The sequence below is a fragment of the Sus scrofa genome, chromosome 1 (genome assembly GCF_054392235.1).
Source record: "Sus scrofa isolate SSC_HxYL_T2T_F1_AM1 chromosome 1, Sscrofa_HxYL_maternal_Yorkshire_Landrace_v2.0, whole genome shotgun sequence".
NCBI classification, from domain to species: domain Eukaryota; kingdom Metazoa; phylum Chordata; class Mammalia; order Artiodactyla; family Suidae; genus Sus; species Sus scrofa.
Window position 1 is genome coordinate 125916317 of NC_139383.1, and position 17651 is coordinate 125933967.

Here is a 17651-nt window from a genome sequence, read left to right on the forward strand (position 1 = left end):
ACTGGGCTTCACTTTGTTAAATGCCTAGCTGAGGTGCACATCTCATTATTTCCCTTACAGTGGCTATTTCAAGTCTCTCGCCCTTATTTCTGGCTCATCATTTCCTTTGCATCATTGGAACAGATTCTGTGGCTTTCTTAAGTTAATCACTTTATAAGGACTATTGTTAGAGATGGGATCATAGAATCTTAGCACTGAAAAATCATCAACCCACCTATTTTTCAGTGGTAGAAACTGAAACTCTGAGTCATTAGGTAAATCTTGTCTATCTATGCTTCATAGCTAGTTAAATAAAGAAGGACGTCATGTGAAATTATGCACACGTATGTATTTTAACAAGTTTTCCTGGAGTTCCTATCATGGCACAGCAGAAAAGAATGTGAGTAGCATCCATGAGGTTGTGGCTTCGATCCCTGGCCTCGCTCAGTGGGTTAAGGATCCGGTGTTGCCATGAACTGTGGTGTAGGTCGCAGATGTGGCTCGGATCTGATGTTGCTGTAGCTGTGGCATAGGCTGGCAACTGTAGCTCCGATTCGTCTCCTAGCCTGCGAACCTCCATATGCCACAGATGTGGCCCTAAAAAGGAACCCCCCCCCAAACAAGTTTTCCTTACAGTGTAAAAAAAAATCCTTATTGCCTAGTTAGGTAAAGAAAATTCATGGATATTGAAGATTTCATGTCTGTAATAGAGAGTATTCTCCTCCCCTGATTCCTGATATTTTTGGGGTAATTTTTTTAAAAGATATAAAATTCAGGATCAGAGGTGGTAATATCAAATCTTAATTAAGAATAAAAATTTGTTAATTATCTATGTGTTTTATTTTTCCTCTACCTGTTAGTATTTTGAGTATTACAGGGATCATTTCTTCCCTTTTATGGCTAAATAAAATAAGTAAATCTCTCTCACTCTCTCCATATGCGCACGCACACACACACACACGCATGCACGCACTCATGCATCAATGGTGCATAGCAGAGAACAGAGGCAGTGTTGCACTGAACAGATAGCTGCCTCGGGCACTGGGCTGAGGAGAGTAGAACAAGTCTATACCTTCCCTTTGCTTCTCCAGGGCTGTATCCCAGTCCCTTTTCCTTTGACCCCAAATCTCTCCATGACCTCTGGGGAAGGGGATAAGTGTCCCAAGGTGAGCCCTGCTGAGTTTAGGAGATGGAACAGAGAGCCATGTCCTCTGGGCCTGAATTTGACATCTGAGAAGAATCGGGCCATGTCGTATCCCTCACCTGTCTTCCCGGAGCTCAGAGGATGAGCAAGTTGTGATCACAGCCCTTCCTCAGTGGCAATATGTTTTGTTACTGCTGTGGCATGGGTTCAATCCCTGGCCCAGGAAATTCCACATGCCTCAGGTGCAGTTAAAAAAAATAGCCTAAATTTCTAAACTTTGCTCCCATAGCCTCACATAAATGAGACCAGAGCCCAAGTGGTACACTTTTTATAAACTTTGGCTTTTATATTTTTATTCCTGTTATTCCTTCTGTCTGAAAAGCCCTCCCTACACCCACTCCCATTTGCTTAAAAAAATTAGAGTTCTACTTATTCTTTAAAATATGTCCCCTGTGAAATTTGCTGTGAGATTTTGTTGGATTAAATTTTTTTTCTCCTCTTAATTCCTATTACATTTTGTAATACTTCTAGTATCTTTATCACCTACCACCTCGAGTCGTAGTTATTTACTTATGAGCTTTTTTCCTTAGTGAGTTTGTTTCTAAGGATTAATTTACTTTTTTGTCTTTTTAGGGGCACACCATGGCATATGGAGGTTCCCAAGCTAGGGGTCTAATCAGAGCTGTAGCTGCTGGCCTACACCACAGCCATAGCAACGCCAGATCTGAGCCTCGTCTGCAACCTACACCACAGCTCACGGCGATGCTTGATCCTTAACCCAGTGAGCGAGGCCAGGGATTGAACCCGCAACCTCATGGTTCCTAGTCAGATCCGTTTCCACTGTGCCATGATGGGAACTCCAAGGATTACTTTGCTTTTTATATAAATAACTCACAGTCTTTGTAGAAAAATTAGGAAAACATGAAAAGTCACCAATTATTGTACTTCCCAGACTTCTCAAAATAAATACTATTAACCATTATTACTGGTAATACAAAGCACTTGTAAATGCCTTATTTTATTAACTTAATGGCTCTCAAGGGTGAGCATGTATCTAGATCGCCCTGAGGGCTCATTAAAACACAGATTCCAGGCTCCAAACCCAGCATTCTGGATTCATTAGGTATTGGGTGGTACCTGGGAATTTGTATTTCTAACAAGTTCCCAGGTGATGGTTAGGTTGTTGGTCCATGGACCTTACCCTCACCTTAACCCTAGGAAGTGAGAACCATCACAATCACCATTTACAGTGGGGGAACTGAGGCACAAGGCAGCCAAATAATTTCCTTGAGGCCACACAGCTGGTAAACGGCAGATCTAGGAGTCAATTTTAGACACCCTGGGTCCTGAGTTCATGTCATAACCATGACCCTGGACTTAGAAGGTCTTAACAGAGCACGGAACCTCTCTGAAGACCAGAAAGATTTCGCAGTTGAGGTAACTGAGAGGCCGGTGTTAAAGAAAGGGTGAGGAGTCCCTGGGGGAAGGTTGTGTTTGGGTATTCAAGGGTGTTGGGACAGCACAGCCTGAGAAAAGAAAGGATGTGGCTCTTGATGGAAATGGTACACAGTTTGGTCTTGCCTGTGCTGGTCTTGTTTCCCCCCCTCTGCCCCTTGAGAGCATAGGTCAGCACCTTGAAATTCCACACCAAGTATCAGACTGTGTTATTGCTCAGGAGATATTTGCTGACTTATCTTTCTCATAATCAGACATAATGACTTTATAGTGAGGAATTAACAATGTCAACACTTTCCTGGTTAACTGTGATAAAAAATAAATCAGGCCACAATTTTTGGCATATGTCTTACTGTGAAAGTTGGGGTCGCTTTAATTTCATTAGGTGATGAGGAAGAAGTAAGGCTTTGTTTTCCTTCTTCAGGAGATTAAGCTCTTTGGCCTAGTTGAAGTTCTCTTGATTTAATTGCTTTTAAAAATTATGCCTACTTATAGGTTTTCAGGTGAAAAGAAATAAAAGCTAGGGAGTAAGAATTGCAGTCTCCTGCTTCCCGGTTCTGATGACAGAATCGTTTACTATTTATTCTAGGTTTTGTCTATATTTTGTTTGTTTTGGATAAATTGATTCTGCCTCAGGGTAATAGAAAAACGTGAAAAACATTTCAGATAAAAATAGGTTAGTTTATAGAAAGACAATTCATTTAGAAATGCCATTGCTGTGGAGAGAAAATATATGAAAATCAGAGCTTTAAGATTGGCTTTGAACACTAGGCAATTCTTCAAATCCTTTTATTCCCCCCAGTGGCCTTCATAAAGAAGACAGCTATGTAGTGTGTGTGTGTGTGTGTGTGTGTGTATACATACTTTTGGAGGGAAAGCAAATTCTCTCATTCCTCTCAGATGTAAATAACTGGGCTATGTGCAGAAGGATGGGATTACTTTTACATCTCTGCCCTATCCATTTAGTTCTTTTTTTTTTTTTCTTTCTATAAGTTGAAGTATCATTGATCATTTAGTTTTACAGATTAGGTTATTGGTGCTTTGAAAGCATTATATCAGTTTCTTATGTCTGAATATGAATTTACAGCTTCACAGCACTTTTGCATATATTCTCCACTGATCATAGGCTTAACATTACTTACCTGTAATAAATTTTCTTATCTTCTGATGTTAATAGGCCAGCTACAAATGCATGCATATTGTGAAAACCCAGACATAGTGTTATGTGGAAATAAGAGTGATCTGGAAGACCAGAGAGTAGTAAAAGAGGAAGAAGCCAGAGGACTTGCAGAGAAATATGGGTGAGTATTTTGGTGGAGGAGTCTACAGAACATGTTTCCAGTATAATCATTGGCACAGGAGTGGGTAACCAAAAAGGCAAAAGCAAAACATGAGAACCCTCAGATGTGGGGCTTGGGAGGGAGGTGTCAAATACCTGCTTTGCATATTAATATTATATGATTTGGGAATCATAGAAAAAGCAGTGGGTGAGGATCTGCATTCAGTGTTCGGTACTATTTTCTCAGTCTTTTGGTGATTGAAGGAAGATAACTTCGAGGGCAAATGCCCTAACTGTGTAAGGCTTCCTTTCTAAGATATAGGTAGGAGATGCCCAGGAAAAGAACATTCTCTATATCCAGTGAGGAAATTTCAAAGCCACTGCATAGGCTGCTAAAGAGAGCTCCAGATTCTAAGAAGGGCTTATTGGCTTGGATATATCTATGCTGGGAGAGGTGTGTGAAGATCCCCTTTGGTTTAAACTGTGCTTTTGTGGTAGAAGGTCAACTACTGTCTTCCTTCTCCCTTGAGCCCTGAGATGAAGATCATAATAGCAGCAGTACTAACTGGACATGAAAGGAGGGGTCCGTCGCTGCTGATTCAAGTGTCCAGGGTACCTTTAGAAAGCAATTTATGGAGTTACTTTCATGGCTCAGTGGTTAACAAACCTGCCTAGGATCCACGAGGATGTGGGTTCTATCCCTGGCCTTGCTCGATGGGTTGGGGATCCGGTGTTGCCATGAGCTGTGGTGCAGGTTGCAGACGTGGCTCAGATCCTGCATTGCTGTGGTGTGGGCCACCAGCTGTAGCTCTGATTCAACCCCTAGCCTGGGAACCTCCCTATGCTTCAGGTGTGGCCCTAAAAACCAAAAAAAAAAAAAAAAAAAAAAAGCAAGCAATTTGTGCCTTCTTACTTTCTACCTCTTACCTAAGGAGAACACAATGTAAATGTATTAACTACCCTTAGTATAGTGGACAACAGCCAGTAGGGTAGAGAAGGAAGCAGAGTGAGAGAAAAATGGTGGGTGTGCTGTGTGCAGAAGCTGCTACCCTGCTAGTGGTCTCGGTAGTTAGGCAGATCCATGGAGGCCAGAGGAGGCCCTTTCCTGTTTCATTGTGTGACCACTGCTTTGTTCTTCCTTGGGCTGATGGAGGTATGGAAAGCACTCGAGGATGGGGTTCTCTTTGGGAAGGGAGAGGAAAAAGAGTTTGTTTGGGGGCAAAGGAGCCAGAGTCTGGGGAGTTTTAAATACCTGGTAAGAAGAATGAACTTGATCTTCCAAAGGGACAGGAAGTTGCTGAAAGTCTTTGAACCTGGAGGGAATGTTATGATTACTCTCCCAGGTCAGTCTGGGGTTGACGGGTGGGGTGAAAGGGAAGAGGGAAGACTTGAGATTCCAGTGGTCAGGTGGGTAGAGGCTGTATTGTGTGTGTGTATGGGGCGGGGGTTGCGGGCAGGAGGGGGGTAGAGGAGTAAGTTAGAAAATATGTAGGATGGGGCAGAACAGGATTTAAAATCTTTATTCTAGCCAGTGGGCAGGGTGGGGTAGGAGGAGGGCTGGAGGTATGCATTCCCATAATTTACACAGATTTGCAATAGGATGTGGAGGTTTACATTCTCTGGTAGGTACTGTTTAACCATGTTAGGAGCATCTGGGGAGCTTCTGACCACTACTCCTGTCTGGGCCTCCCCTGTGAACTTCCGACATAATTGGTCTGAAGTGGTTTATCAGGAAAGATTTAAATAAAGAGACCTATTTACATATGAAGAGATTTCTTACAGGGATTGAGCTTCTGCACTTGTGGGAGCCAGTTAGGCAGTCTCTGAAAAGTGTCACTCTGAACCTGCTGCTGAAGATTGAAGTCCACAGCATGGGCAGTCAGACGAGAAGATGGATTTAAAGTGGGGAGAGCAGGAACCAGCTAGTAACTGTAATGATGGACTAAGGCTTGTGTTAGTTCTTGCTGCTTCTGACCCAGATGGTGTGGGCATCCTACAGACGCCAGGACCCTTTGCCACAGAGCTAAACACAGATACCTGGCCCAGGGTCAGAGAAGCTGAAGGAGGATCTAGGGGAAGGTGGAAAGGGGGTGGGTCTGGTTGCTTGTTGGTACCAAGGAGATGAGCCAGCAGATAACGGATGTCCCACAAGGGCTCCAGAATGGCTGCTGCCTCACTTCGGCCCTCCACATCTCCCCTGCATCTCTCTGTGGTCCACTCTAACCTGAAAGAGAATTCAGGGAAATGTTCAATCTAGGCAAGCCGTCAGATTTCAAAGCTACCATAGGTGGGGGGGGGATGTGGGGGAGGGCTGGGCACTGATATCTTATAAGAGCTCTCCAAGTGATTTTTGTGGAGGCAGGTTGAGAACCTCTGACTGAGGTGATTCTGAAGTGGAGGCTGACCAAGCCCTGCAGGCAATTCTGGATGCCTGATAAGTCCCCTCCTCTCTTGAGAGGCACTTGTAAAAAGTAGTGGAAGGAAAAAGGGAGGGCTCAAATACTGTGGAGGCTTCTGAAGTGTTGATGCTGGAGGCTGTGTTGCAAGGGGGTGAGGAGGAAGTATGTGATGAAGCAACGGAAACTGTGGACCTAGACCCTGCTTTGGAGAAGTGTGTTAACAAAGGCAGCTTGGGGAGTTAGCTAGATCAAACAAAAATATTCTCAAGTATTATGGGGGTGGGGGATCTGGATTGACTTTTCGCCCTCTGGGCTTCTTAACTCTTTGCTTGTTTCTTCTGTGCTGGTTCTCAGGATTCTACATCCTGCCTGGTATCCAAGAGCCTGACATTTGCCTTCTGTCCCTGTGGTGAATCTGGGACTGTCTTTCATCTGTGCCCAGTTTGTAAGATCTGGGGAGTATTTCCTAAGAGGGGCTCTATGTAAAGTTTCTGAATTGAGGAGTTCCTGTCATGGCTTAGTAGAAACAAATCAGACTAGCATCCATGAGGACGCAGGTTCAATCCCTGGCCTTGCTCAGTGGGTTAAGGATCTGGTGTTGCCATGAGCTGTGGTGTAGGTTGAAGACATGGCTTGGATCCTGCGTGGCTGTGGCTGTGGTATAAGCTGGCAGCTGTGGCTCCGATTCTACCCCTAGCCTGGGAACTTCCATATGCTGTGAATGCAACCCTAAAAACCAAAAAAAAAAAAAAAAAAAAAAAAAAAAGTTTCCAATTTGAGTTAAAATGAGGAGAGAAGAGATTGATAGATAAGATAATGGAAATTACTGAAGAATGTTCAGGGATGGAAACCAATTTCTCTTAGGATTTAGGAATTGTAAAATAGAAATCTGTAGGCTGTTTGGCAGTTTGAGAGGAAGGTAAAAAGAGGCAGTTTGGTACACATGGAGTTCACAAATTTGACATGTAAACTTGACTATTTTCATAGAAGCCCTTTTTTCTTTTTAATAATCTTAGCATTTTCATTGGTTGCACATGTGCTAAAGGACTGTGTTGGTTAGTTCATCTGTATGCTAATAGTCAGAAAACAGTAGTTTATGGCATACTTATCATTTGTATGTTGTCTGATGAATTTGCTTTTTTTGTAACAGTTGTGTTACCATTTATCCTCAATTCACAAAAATGGATCGTTGGTTCACAAGCTGGTTCTTTGAAATACATATGGAGAATAAAAGCCTATGTCTCGGGAGTTCCCAATGTGGCTCAGCAGTAATGAACTTGGCTAGTATCCACAAGGATGCCAGTTTGATCCCTGGCCTCACTCAGCGGGTTAAGGATCTGGTGTTGTCATGAGCTGTGGTGCAGGTTGCAGATGGGGCTCAGATCTGATATTGCTGTGGCTGTGGTGTAGGCTGGTAGCTACAGCTCCAGTTCAGCCCCTACCTTGGGAATTTCCATTTGCCCTGGGTGTGGCCCTAAAAAGACAAAGAGAAAAAGAAGGAAAAAAAAAAAAAAAAAGACTTTGTTTCAGAAAAACTTTGCAAACCTAATAAAAACATGTTACAGTAAAATTTTGGAATGTAAATCTGTGTCTGCTGGGATATGTAAGTCTGAAAATGAGGACTTTATGCAGCAGCCAAAAATAGAAAGGGTGAATTGGATGCATGATAATGAATATTAGACTTTTTATTTTTAGTAGATTAAGAATCCTTTCACCCCAATCTCTCCACCTCCTTTTTATTGCTATGGAACTTGGTTAAATTGTAACATGCAGCTCTTAGTTTACTTCACAATACAACAAAATGATGTATCTCCTAAACCAATCAAGGTTTTAGAACAACCGCAGAATAATGCTTTCCATATACGTTATGTTGGATAATATTGACAATGAAATCAGAGAAGAGAACAAAGCAGAGGTTTGTTCTCATCTGTACTTCTGCCAGTCAAAACTACTATAGTTCTCACTGTTGCTGAAACACTTTTATGGCACAAATGAACATTATACAGCTTGAATGAACCTTTCCACAGAAAAGAAACTCATGGACTTAGAGAACAGACTTGTGATTGTCAAGGTGAGGAGAGGGAGTGGGGTGGACTGGGAATCTGGGGTTAATGGATGCAAACTATTGCCTTTGGAATGGATAAGCAATGAGATCCTGCTGGATAGCGCTGGGAACTGTGTCTAGTCACTTGTGATGGAGCGTGATGGAGGAAAGTGTGAGAAAAAGAATGTATGTATATATGTATGTGTACTGGGTCACTTTGCTGTATAGTAGAAAATTGACGGAACACTGTAAACCAGCTATAACGGAAAAAATAAAAATAAAAAAAAAAAGAGCCGCCGTCAGTGACAAACAGAAAACAGAATGTAACACTGGCAACATTCCTCTTTTATTCTATTTTTTATTTTCTTTTTTTGCTTTTTTTAGGGCTGCAACCATGGCATATGGAGGTTCCCAGGCTAGGGGTCAAATCAGAGCTATAGCTGCTGGCCTACACCACAATTCACAGCAACACTGGATCCTTAACCCACTGAGCAAGGCCAGGGATCTAACCTGCATCCTCATGGATACTAGTCAGATTCATTAACCTCTGTGCCATGACGTGAACTCCCGTTCCTCTTTTAGATGATACTGTTGGATTTTAAACTTTAGTGTGATTCTGTATCACCCAAATGCTGGGAGCCCCGAGTTTCTGATTTAGTAGGTGTGGGATGGAGCCCCCAGTTTTACATTTCTACCTGATTCCTAGATGCCGCTGACATGAGTGATTGAGGAGAGCACTTTGATAACTGCTGGCATAGCTGTCAAGTTAGTATGAGGTGTGCTTACTGGCAGATCTTTTCCTTGACAGCACAGCTGGACAAAATTGTTATGCACAGAATGTGAAGCAGGTGGCTACTTGTGCTGTGCTTGGGTGAGAGAAATGTGCTCAAGGACTTATCATTGGAAAATCCGTGCTAAATCCAGGAAGATCCCCTCTACCCCTTTACCCTGAGTTAATCACATCAGCTGTGATATATAGACTGTGTGGAGATGCTGTGATTAGTACCGAGAGAGCACCAGTCACAAGTGGGTAGACAAGGACTAAATAGTTGCATCTAAATGTCCTCCTACACTCTTCTTTATTCACAGAAGATAGTTGAAAAATTGAGATATAATTGACTTAAAACATTGTTTTAGGTGTACAACATAAGGATTTGATATATGTATATATTGAGAAATGATTACTACAATAAGATTAGTTAACATCCATCACCACATATAGTTAGAATTTTTTAATAATAATTAAAAAGATCTTTTTTTTTTTTTTAAAGATCTATTCTTGGGGGTAGCAGATTTAAGACAACTTTTTTCCCCACTAGAGTCTGCTGGCTGTTGATGAGAAGGGTGCTCAAGAGTTTCTGGAATGAAGGATCTGTGTAAAAAGCATTTATTTACAACATCAACAAACTGAACACAGACCATTTCTGGGATTTCAGGTGGCTTAGCTCAGTAGACTGCTCTCAGTCTGAACTAGCTAATCTCTAGTAGCCTGACTGTTGGAAAACTTGATGACCTCCTTTATTAAAGAAATAAACGAATGATGTATTTATTATTGGGCATATTCTAAAACCACACATATAAGTTGCAACTAAACTTAAAAATCTGATCTCCAGAGCTCCACAGAACTCAATAGAGGATCTACATTTCATTTGGCATCATCTCCCTGGTTGAAACAATCTATACTTGTACCCTTTTCTGTAAATGCTTGTTCATCTAGCATCCTACAGACTGTGAAAAGTAGCAAGGCTTGCTTCTTCCTTTAGTCTAAAATTTCCCCATGATTTCTGGCTCTACATGTGAGCCAAATATGGAGAACCATTGGACAGAATCACCAAGTACACTTGCTTCCACTCCTGCTAACCTCAAACTGGGATCTAGGATCTTCTAATTTTGTAGAAATATGTAATAGAAAAGAAAACATCTGAATGTGAATCCTGACCTATAGCATTAGCTGGATAGAGATATCTTGGCGAAAAGCTATAAGTGATAATGTCTCCCTCATTGTCATTTTGCTTTTTTTTTGAATTTAAAAATTTCTAATTTATCTTTTTGTTTGTTTTGTTTTGTTTTGTTTTTGCCATGCCCTGGGCATTTGGAAGTTCTGGGGCTGGGGATGGCCAAATCAGTGACAACGCTGGATCCTTAACTGCTTAGGCCACGAAGGAACTCCTGGTTTACCTATTTTTTAAAAGTGAGCCCAAACTGGTGTTCTGCATGTGTTCCAAAAGGCCATTGGTGGTCATTTATGAATTGCTATCACAATTACCCGCACAGGATTTTTTCAAAGGTTTGGCAATACTCTCCCTAGTCCTGCTGCACTAGCACCACCGTGTGGTAACAAGGAACAACTTAAAAAAGGGGATGATTGATTTGATCCTCTTGTAGCTAAGATTACTAAATTTCTGTCTAGAAAATATTAGGAAAAGCAGAATATTATTTTTTAGAGAAGAAGTTAACTCAATTAGGTGAACATTTATTGAACACTTTCTGGATGCTAGGCTTGTGCTAAGCCCTTTACATGTATTATTTCACCGTCTTCTTATTGAGACCCCAAGAAGCACAGTTACACCTGTTTCAAGATACAGAGAAGTGCCCAGGTAAGCAGCCCAAATACCTTCTAAAGGTGAACATCAGGAAGATATTGACATGGCACAACACTGTAAATCAACTCTAAAGGAAAAAGGAAGATGTGGTTGTAAAAATATTACTGACTGCACCCACTGGACTTCCTATGCCCTTGGGACAAGCTGAGTAGTTCACTGACACAATATCACAAGGCACATTTCCTTGAAGGGGGGCATTATTTATGATGGAAGGAAAAGTCTTAATTCAGGGTCTTCTCTGTGCATCTTATCCTGTTCACTTTTCCTCTGGCAGCTCAAAGAGCTGAGAGTGGAGAGGAGTGAGTTTTAGCATTCATTAATTCCTGTAGTAACAAAACCTTACCTTGCTCCAGTTGCCCAGAAGACTAATCATTAGTCTAAAGATTTTCAGGTTGTTAACCTAACTCTTGGTTCCATTCACAAATGGCAAAAATAGATAAATAAATAAATAACTTTTTCTTTCTTTCTTTCTTTCTTTCTTTCTTTCTTTCTTTCTTTCTTTTTTCTTTCCTTCCTTCCTTCCTTCCTTCCTTCCTTCCTTCCTTCCTTCCTATTTCTAGGGCTGCACCATGGCATATGGAAGTTCCCAGGCTAGAGTCAAATTGGAGCTGCAGTTGCTGGCCTATGCCACAGTCAGCACAGATCCGAGCCAATCTGTGACCTGTGCTACTGCTTGAGGTAATTCTGGATCCTTAACTCACTGAGCGAGGCTAGGAATCAAACCCACATCCTCATGGACGCTGTCTGGTTCTTAACCAGCTGAGCCACAGTGGGAACTTCCATATGTGTCCTGAATTTTAAATAATAAATTACAAACTCTTGTAACCTAACCCATTATTGTGTTGGAAATAAGTGTTTATCAAGGCCACATCTGTCAAAAATGGCACATTTCTTATGTGTCAGATTCTAAGCACTTGAAATGTAAACTCATTTCATCCTTATAGGAAGATACTATTATCTAGTTTTACGGATAAGACAACTGAGGCACAGATGTTAATAGTTTTCCAAGGTTACACAGCTGGAAAGAGGTTATATTAGGATTTGAATCCAGGCAGCCAGCTCCAGAGGGTATATAGTTTTTCACCATTGTTCAAAGTGTCTGTAATTTCCATGCACAGGTTTTTTTTTTTGTTTTTTTTTAAGGACCGCACCTTGGCACATGGAAGTTCCCAGGCTAGGGGTCCAATCAAAGTTGAAGGTACCAGCCTACATCAGAGCCACAGCAATGCCAGATCCAAGCCTCGTCTGTGACCTACACCACAGCTCACGGCAATGCCGGATCCTCAACCCACTGAGTGTGGCCAGGGATCGAACCCGCAACCTCATGGTTCCTAGTTGGATTTGTTTCCGCTGCACCACGATAGGAACTCCAGCCCTGTTACTTTCTAGCATTACAAAATTAGGGACGTTTCTTCGTCTTTCGGAGTTGCAATTTAATAATCTATGAAATGGGAATAAAAACTTCCAGAAGTTTTACATCTCTGTTAGGAATACAGTGTCAACTATTTTATTTTTCACTTTTTAAGGTGCCCTGTGTGGTAAAATGTCTTTGTGGGATTGTGTATTTGTTTTCTTCTGATTTTCTAAGTTGAATTATCAAGGGCAAAGGTCATCATCCTTTCCCTCTGCATACTGTTATTTGAATTGTCACTGTCTTTCAGAATCCCCTACTTTGAAACTAGTGCAGCTAATGGGACCAACGTAAGCCTAGCAATTGAGACGCTCCTGGACCTGATAATGAAGCGAATGGAACGGTGTGTGGACAAGTCCTGGATTCCTGAAGGTGTGGTGCGTTCCAACGGCCATACCTCTGCAGATCCTTTGAATGAAGAAAAGGAGAAGGGGTCATGTGGTTGTTGAAGAGTCCAGTGAGCTACACAGTAATTCCAGTGGCCCAGGTCTGTGACTTCCTCTATGGCGATACATGACACAGAGAAAGATAAATGGGCATTGTGTACAAACTGTTTCTCACCCCTCAATTAGGCCTATCAGTCAAGCATCCAGTTTTAAAATTACTTTGCTGCAACCTTGTAAATATTGCTTTAAGATTCAGCCTGAGAGTTAGGAGAACTATTCCCCATAGCCAAAAGTGCCTTATCAAGTCTTAGCCCAGGGCAGTAGATCCTTCAAGGGTTCAGGATTCTGTAGGCACAGAACAGTGCATTTACTTTGTAGAGTGACAGAAGATACCATCGCCTGCCTTAATGTAAGTAAGCCCAGAGTCTCACATTCAGGATCTTGATACATTGATAAAACTCTCAGTCTTTAATCAAATTTTGAAAACCTGACTTGCACCATAGGTGACTTTCTGAAATGCCATGTAAACCATTTGAATGTTAAATATGAATATATGCAAACGATGGTTCAGTGTTTGTGAGTGTTAATTTATGTAAGCATTCTCTTTAAAATGACTATAGGACAAATTATTGGCCTTATCTATAGACCCTGGAGAAACTGGACTGACCAGTTATGTACTCACTGTGACTATTGTTTGTGGGAAAGGGATTGGGAGTGAGGGCTAGGGTGGCTTAATATTGTATGAGCAATGGAAATGGGACTTCTGGCTCCCTGCTGGATTCTCTTTGCTCCGACAGGTTGATTGAAGGGCCAGGGAACTAGATTTTTATGGCTTTAGTTCATTGTGATCTGTGCATTTATACTTGGCTTATATGCTGGCCACATCTGAATGTAGCTGGTGCTTATGCTAAAGTTATTTGTGATAAGTAAACACATAGCTTCGTTTTCTTCATATTTATAATGTTGTTCTGGCACCCTCAGATTGTAGTTTCAATTAGCTTGAGAACTACTAATCTTCTATTTTCACCATCAGGCTCTCTGTTGTTCATCTTTGCAACTTTTTTTTTTAAATTGGGGGAATTAGTTTTTAATTACATAAAATGGCTGTTTACTACTTGGAGTCTGGATGTTTGTACCTAAGCAGTTACATCTGTATTCTAGCTCGATATAAGAAAAATGAAATGTTCCATAGCCATGGGCCTTTACTGTACCTGCTGGATCTTACCAAGGTCATGTATTCTTCTGCTTTGCCAAAGTGTCTTTTTACCAAATTAAAGGTGGTTTCAAAATTGGCTTCATGGCAATTGTTTATAAAAATCAAAGGGGAAAATTCTTATTTATTAAAGTAGTTTAAGTAAAGTAGATTAAAATTTCCAAAGAGTGGAGTTCCTGTCGTGGCGCAGTGGTTGACGAATCCGACTAGGAACCATGAGGTTGCAGGTTTGGTCCCTGCCCTTGCTCAGTGGGTTGATGATCTGGCGTTGCCATGAGCTGTGGTGTAGGTTGCAGACGCGGATCCCGAGTTGCTGTGGCTCTGGCGTAGGCCGGTAGCTACAGCTCCGATTCAACCCCTAGCCTGGGAACCTCCATATGCAGCGGGAGCGGCCCAAGAAATAGCAACAACAACAACAACAAAAGACAAAAGACAAAAAAAAAAAAAAAAAAAAAAAAAATTTCCAAAGAGCTTAATGGCTATTTAGGAAGAAATACCACCCATTATAATTTAAATAAAGAATAAAAATAAACATCTTGTGGTGACAAATGTTTGGCAAAACTGTAATTAGAAAAAGGCAACTCTGATGGAAATTAATTACTTTTACATGATAATTTTCTTTTTTTTCTTCTTTTTTTTTTGTGTGTGTGTCTTTTTGTCTTTTTAGGGCTGCACCCTCAGCATATGGAGGTTCCACGGCTAGGGGTCTAATTGGAGCTGCAGCTGCCGGCCTACACGGCAATGGGCAATGCCGGATCTCCAATCCACTGAACTAGGCCAGGGATCAAACCTGCATCCTCGCAGATCCTAGTTGGGTTTGTTAACTCCTGAGCCATGAAGAGAACTCCTCAAATAGCTGTTTAATTGAGGATTTGTCCTATTTTTTTTTTTTTTTTTTGCCACTGTCCTCCCACCATCCCCGTAAAGAAACTACCTGTTAAAAAAAAATTAACTTATTAAGATCTTATATATTTCTATCCTTGAAATGCGAACTTTTAAAAATACTAAGAAGTCTTGAGTCCTGTGTATTCGAATTGTGTATTATAGTGAGGAAAATATCCAGACATTTGAAGGACAGAGTCATAATCACAAGCAGTGCCTTCTAAAGTTGCCATAAGACTTAAGTGGAGTCAATCATACTTTTGTAGCTACATATCAGGGAATATTTTATATAGTTTATTTGTATAGTTAAAAAGAAGACAGTATCTATATGTCTGAGCCTATCAACCAAATGAGCAGTTAGCTACAGAGTCCATTGGCCTTAATCATAGTATGCAACTAAGCATACACATGCTATACTGCACACAAAAGAGTCATCTTTAATTATTGAATAAATAACTTGTAGTCTCTTTGGAAATTCATTCATTTAAATTTATATTGAAATACCATCTTTTTGGGTGTCAATGCATTTTTCTATTTACAAGCTTGTATAAAAGTGAAGTGTATCTTCAGGGAACTTTGTGCCAATTAAGCTTATAATAAAAAAGTGGTTTAATCTGTCAAGTTTGTGTGTGAACATAACTTCATTTTCCATCCCAGTAAAGTTTCCAGCCAGAGATTCTCATGCTAAATGAAACTGCATTCAGGGACACAAATTCCATTAGATGCTCGATGAGGGAGCAGCCAAGACATATTCTGAAGAAGGTAATTCAAATATGTTGTCCTCAAACACCTTATGGAGCAACTACAGTGTGGGAAGTGTTATATGAGTTGTTTGTGGGTGAACACAGCAAGGATGATAAAGGCATGAACTAGGACTGGGGCTGAGAGATGGATGCAAGAGTCACTGGGAAAGGTGTTTTCATTGACTAGATGGGGAAGGGAGATGTGGGGAGATGGATTCTGTCCTTATTTCCTACCACACTGGCCACCTCACTCACACCTCTGCAGGCATACTGGCCTTCCTGGAGTAGTCCATTGGGTTCTTGCCTTAGGATTACTTGCTGTTCCCTCTGTTTGGAATGCTGGTCTTACAGATATCTGCATGCTCCCTCTCCCATCCTTTAAGACAGTTCAAGTGTCATTTTGTCAACAAGGACTTTACTGATCACTTTATAGAAAATAGCAGTCACACCCCCCCCCCCATGGCCCCAACCAGATTGTCACCAACTGCCTTCTTATACTGCCTTGTTTTTGTACTTGTCACTTATCCACTCAATATACTTACATGTTTATCTCCATCCACTAAGATAAAAGCTCCATGAGGACTGGAACTTGGGAAGTTTTCTTCAAAATTGTGTTGCCTGATACACCGTAGCTACTCAAATGATTGTTGGTGGACTGAATAAACGACTTAAGATGCAGCCAGGTCAAGTGAAAGAGCTTTTGAAGACAAGAATAGAATTTGAAAATAACTTCAAAAATGTTTAGAAAGGCTTGCATATAATAAATCCATATTGGCTTGTTATGAGAAATTAGGAAATCTGAGACATGCACTCTGACCTTTTGAAGTTGATATTAAGATAGCTAACAATGTATTGAAGAAATTTTCAATAAGGGATTTTTAAAAATTAAACTAGGTTTATAATATTGTGTTAGCAAGTGATTCAATTAAACATATATGTATACATACACATATATACACATACATATATTTTTTAGATTCTTTCCATTATAGGTCATTATAAGATATTAAATATAGTTCCCTAGGCTGTACAGTAGGTCCTTGTTTATTTTATATATAGCAGTGTGTATATGTTAATCCCATACTCCTAATTTATCCCTCCTCCCTCCTTTTCCTTTTGGTAGCCATAGTTTGTTTTTAAAATCTGTGAGTCTGTTTCTGTTTTATAAATCACTTAATCTGTATTATTTTTTAGATTCCACATATAAGTGATATGTGGTATTTGTCTTTCTCTGTCTGACTTAACTTCACTTAATATTATAATCTCTAGGTCCATCCATGTTGCTGAAAATGGCATTATTTCATTCTTTTTATGGATGAGTAGTATTCTATTGTGTATATTTTCTTTCTTTTTTTTTTTTTTTTTTTTTTTTTTTTTTGTCTTTTTACCTTTTCTAGGGCCACTCCTCTCCTGCGGCATATGGAGGTTCCCAGGCTAGGGGTCTAATCGGAGCTGGAGCCACCAGCCTACGCCAGAGCCACAGCAACGCGGGATCCGAGCCGAGTCTGCAACCTACACCACAGCTCACGGCAACGCCAGATCGTTAACTCACTGAGCAAGGGCAGGGACCGAACCCGCAACCTCATGGTTCCTAGTCGGATTCGTTAACCACTGCGCCACGACGGGAACTCCCCACATATTTTTAAAATGAATCATTGATCTCAAAAAAGTAAGGGAAATACCCTGAGACCATCCTTCTCCCTCCACAAAAGCAGACAATAACAATGGCAGCAATAAAGGGAACTTACAACAATCCAATATTGAGTATGGTTTGCTTTTGATTTGTTTTTTGCCAGTATCCTAGTAATCAAAGTGCTTGGTTTTAATGGCTACATGCCATTACAAGAGAAAGCCTTAGATCTGTTGGAGGTAGGGCACTGCAATGGAGGATCCCCTACCCATAAACACATACAAAGCCAGGTGTGGTCTATGTTGTTTCCCCAGAAAACATATAGCCATAAGTACGCTTTTACACAGATTTGCCGTTCAAGTTTATGTTACCTTTTTTCCCTGTGAATGCCTAAGCCAAGAAATTAACAAACATAAAGTGATTTGTGGTTGGTAATAGCACTGGATTACTCGGGAAACAAAGCAAACTCTTTGCAGATGGAAC

General features: G+C 40.9%; 1 protein-coding gene across 19 annotated transcripts in view; it reads left to right on the top strand.

Annotated features, from left to right (window-relative positions):
- The window catches only part of RAB27A (RAB27A, member RAS oncogene family), a 73650-nt gene extending 58234 nt beyond the window's left edge, over positions 1 to 15416 (top strand). For 16 of the 19 annotated variants that reach the window (XM_013992965.3, XM_021083913.2, XM_013992966.3 and 13 more), the window contains 2 exons: positions 3756 to 3879; positions 12565 to 15416. In XM_013992965.3, the coding sequence (XP_013848419.1) occupies positions 3756 to 3879; positions 12565 to 12763 (323 nt within the window). In that variant the 3' untranslated portion in view covers positions 12764 to 15416. The remainder of the gene's footprint in view (positions 1 to 3755; positions 3880 to 12564) is intronic. The other 3 variants (XR_014837169.1, XR_014837168.1, NM_001032357.1) reach the window with 2 other exon arrangements.
- Positions 15417 to 17651: the final 2235 nt, after the last annotated feature.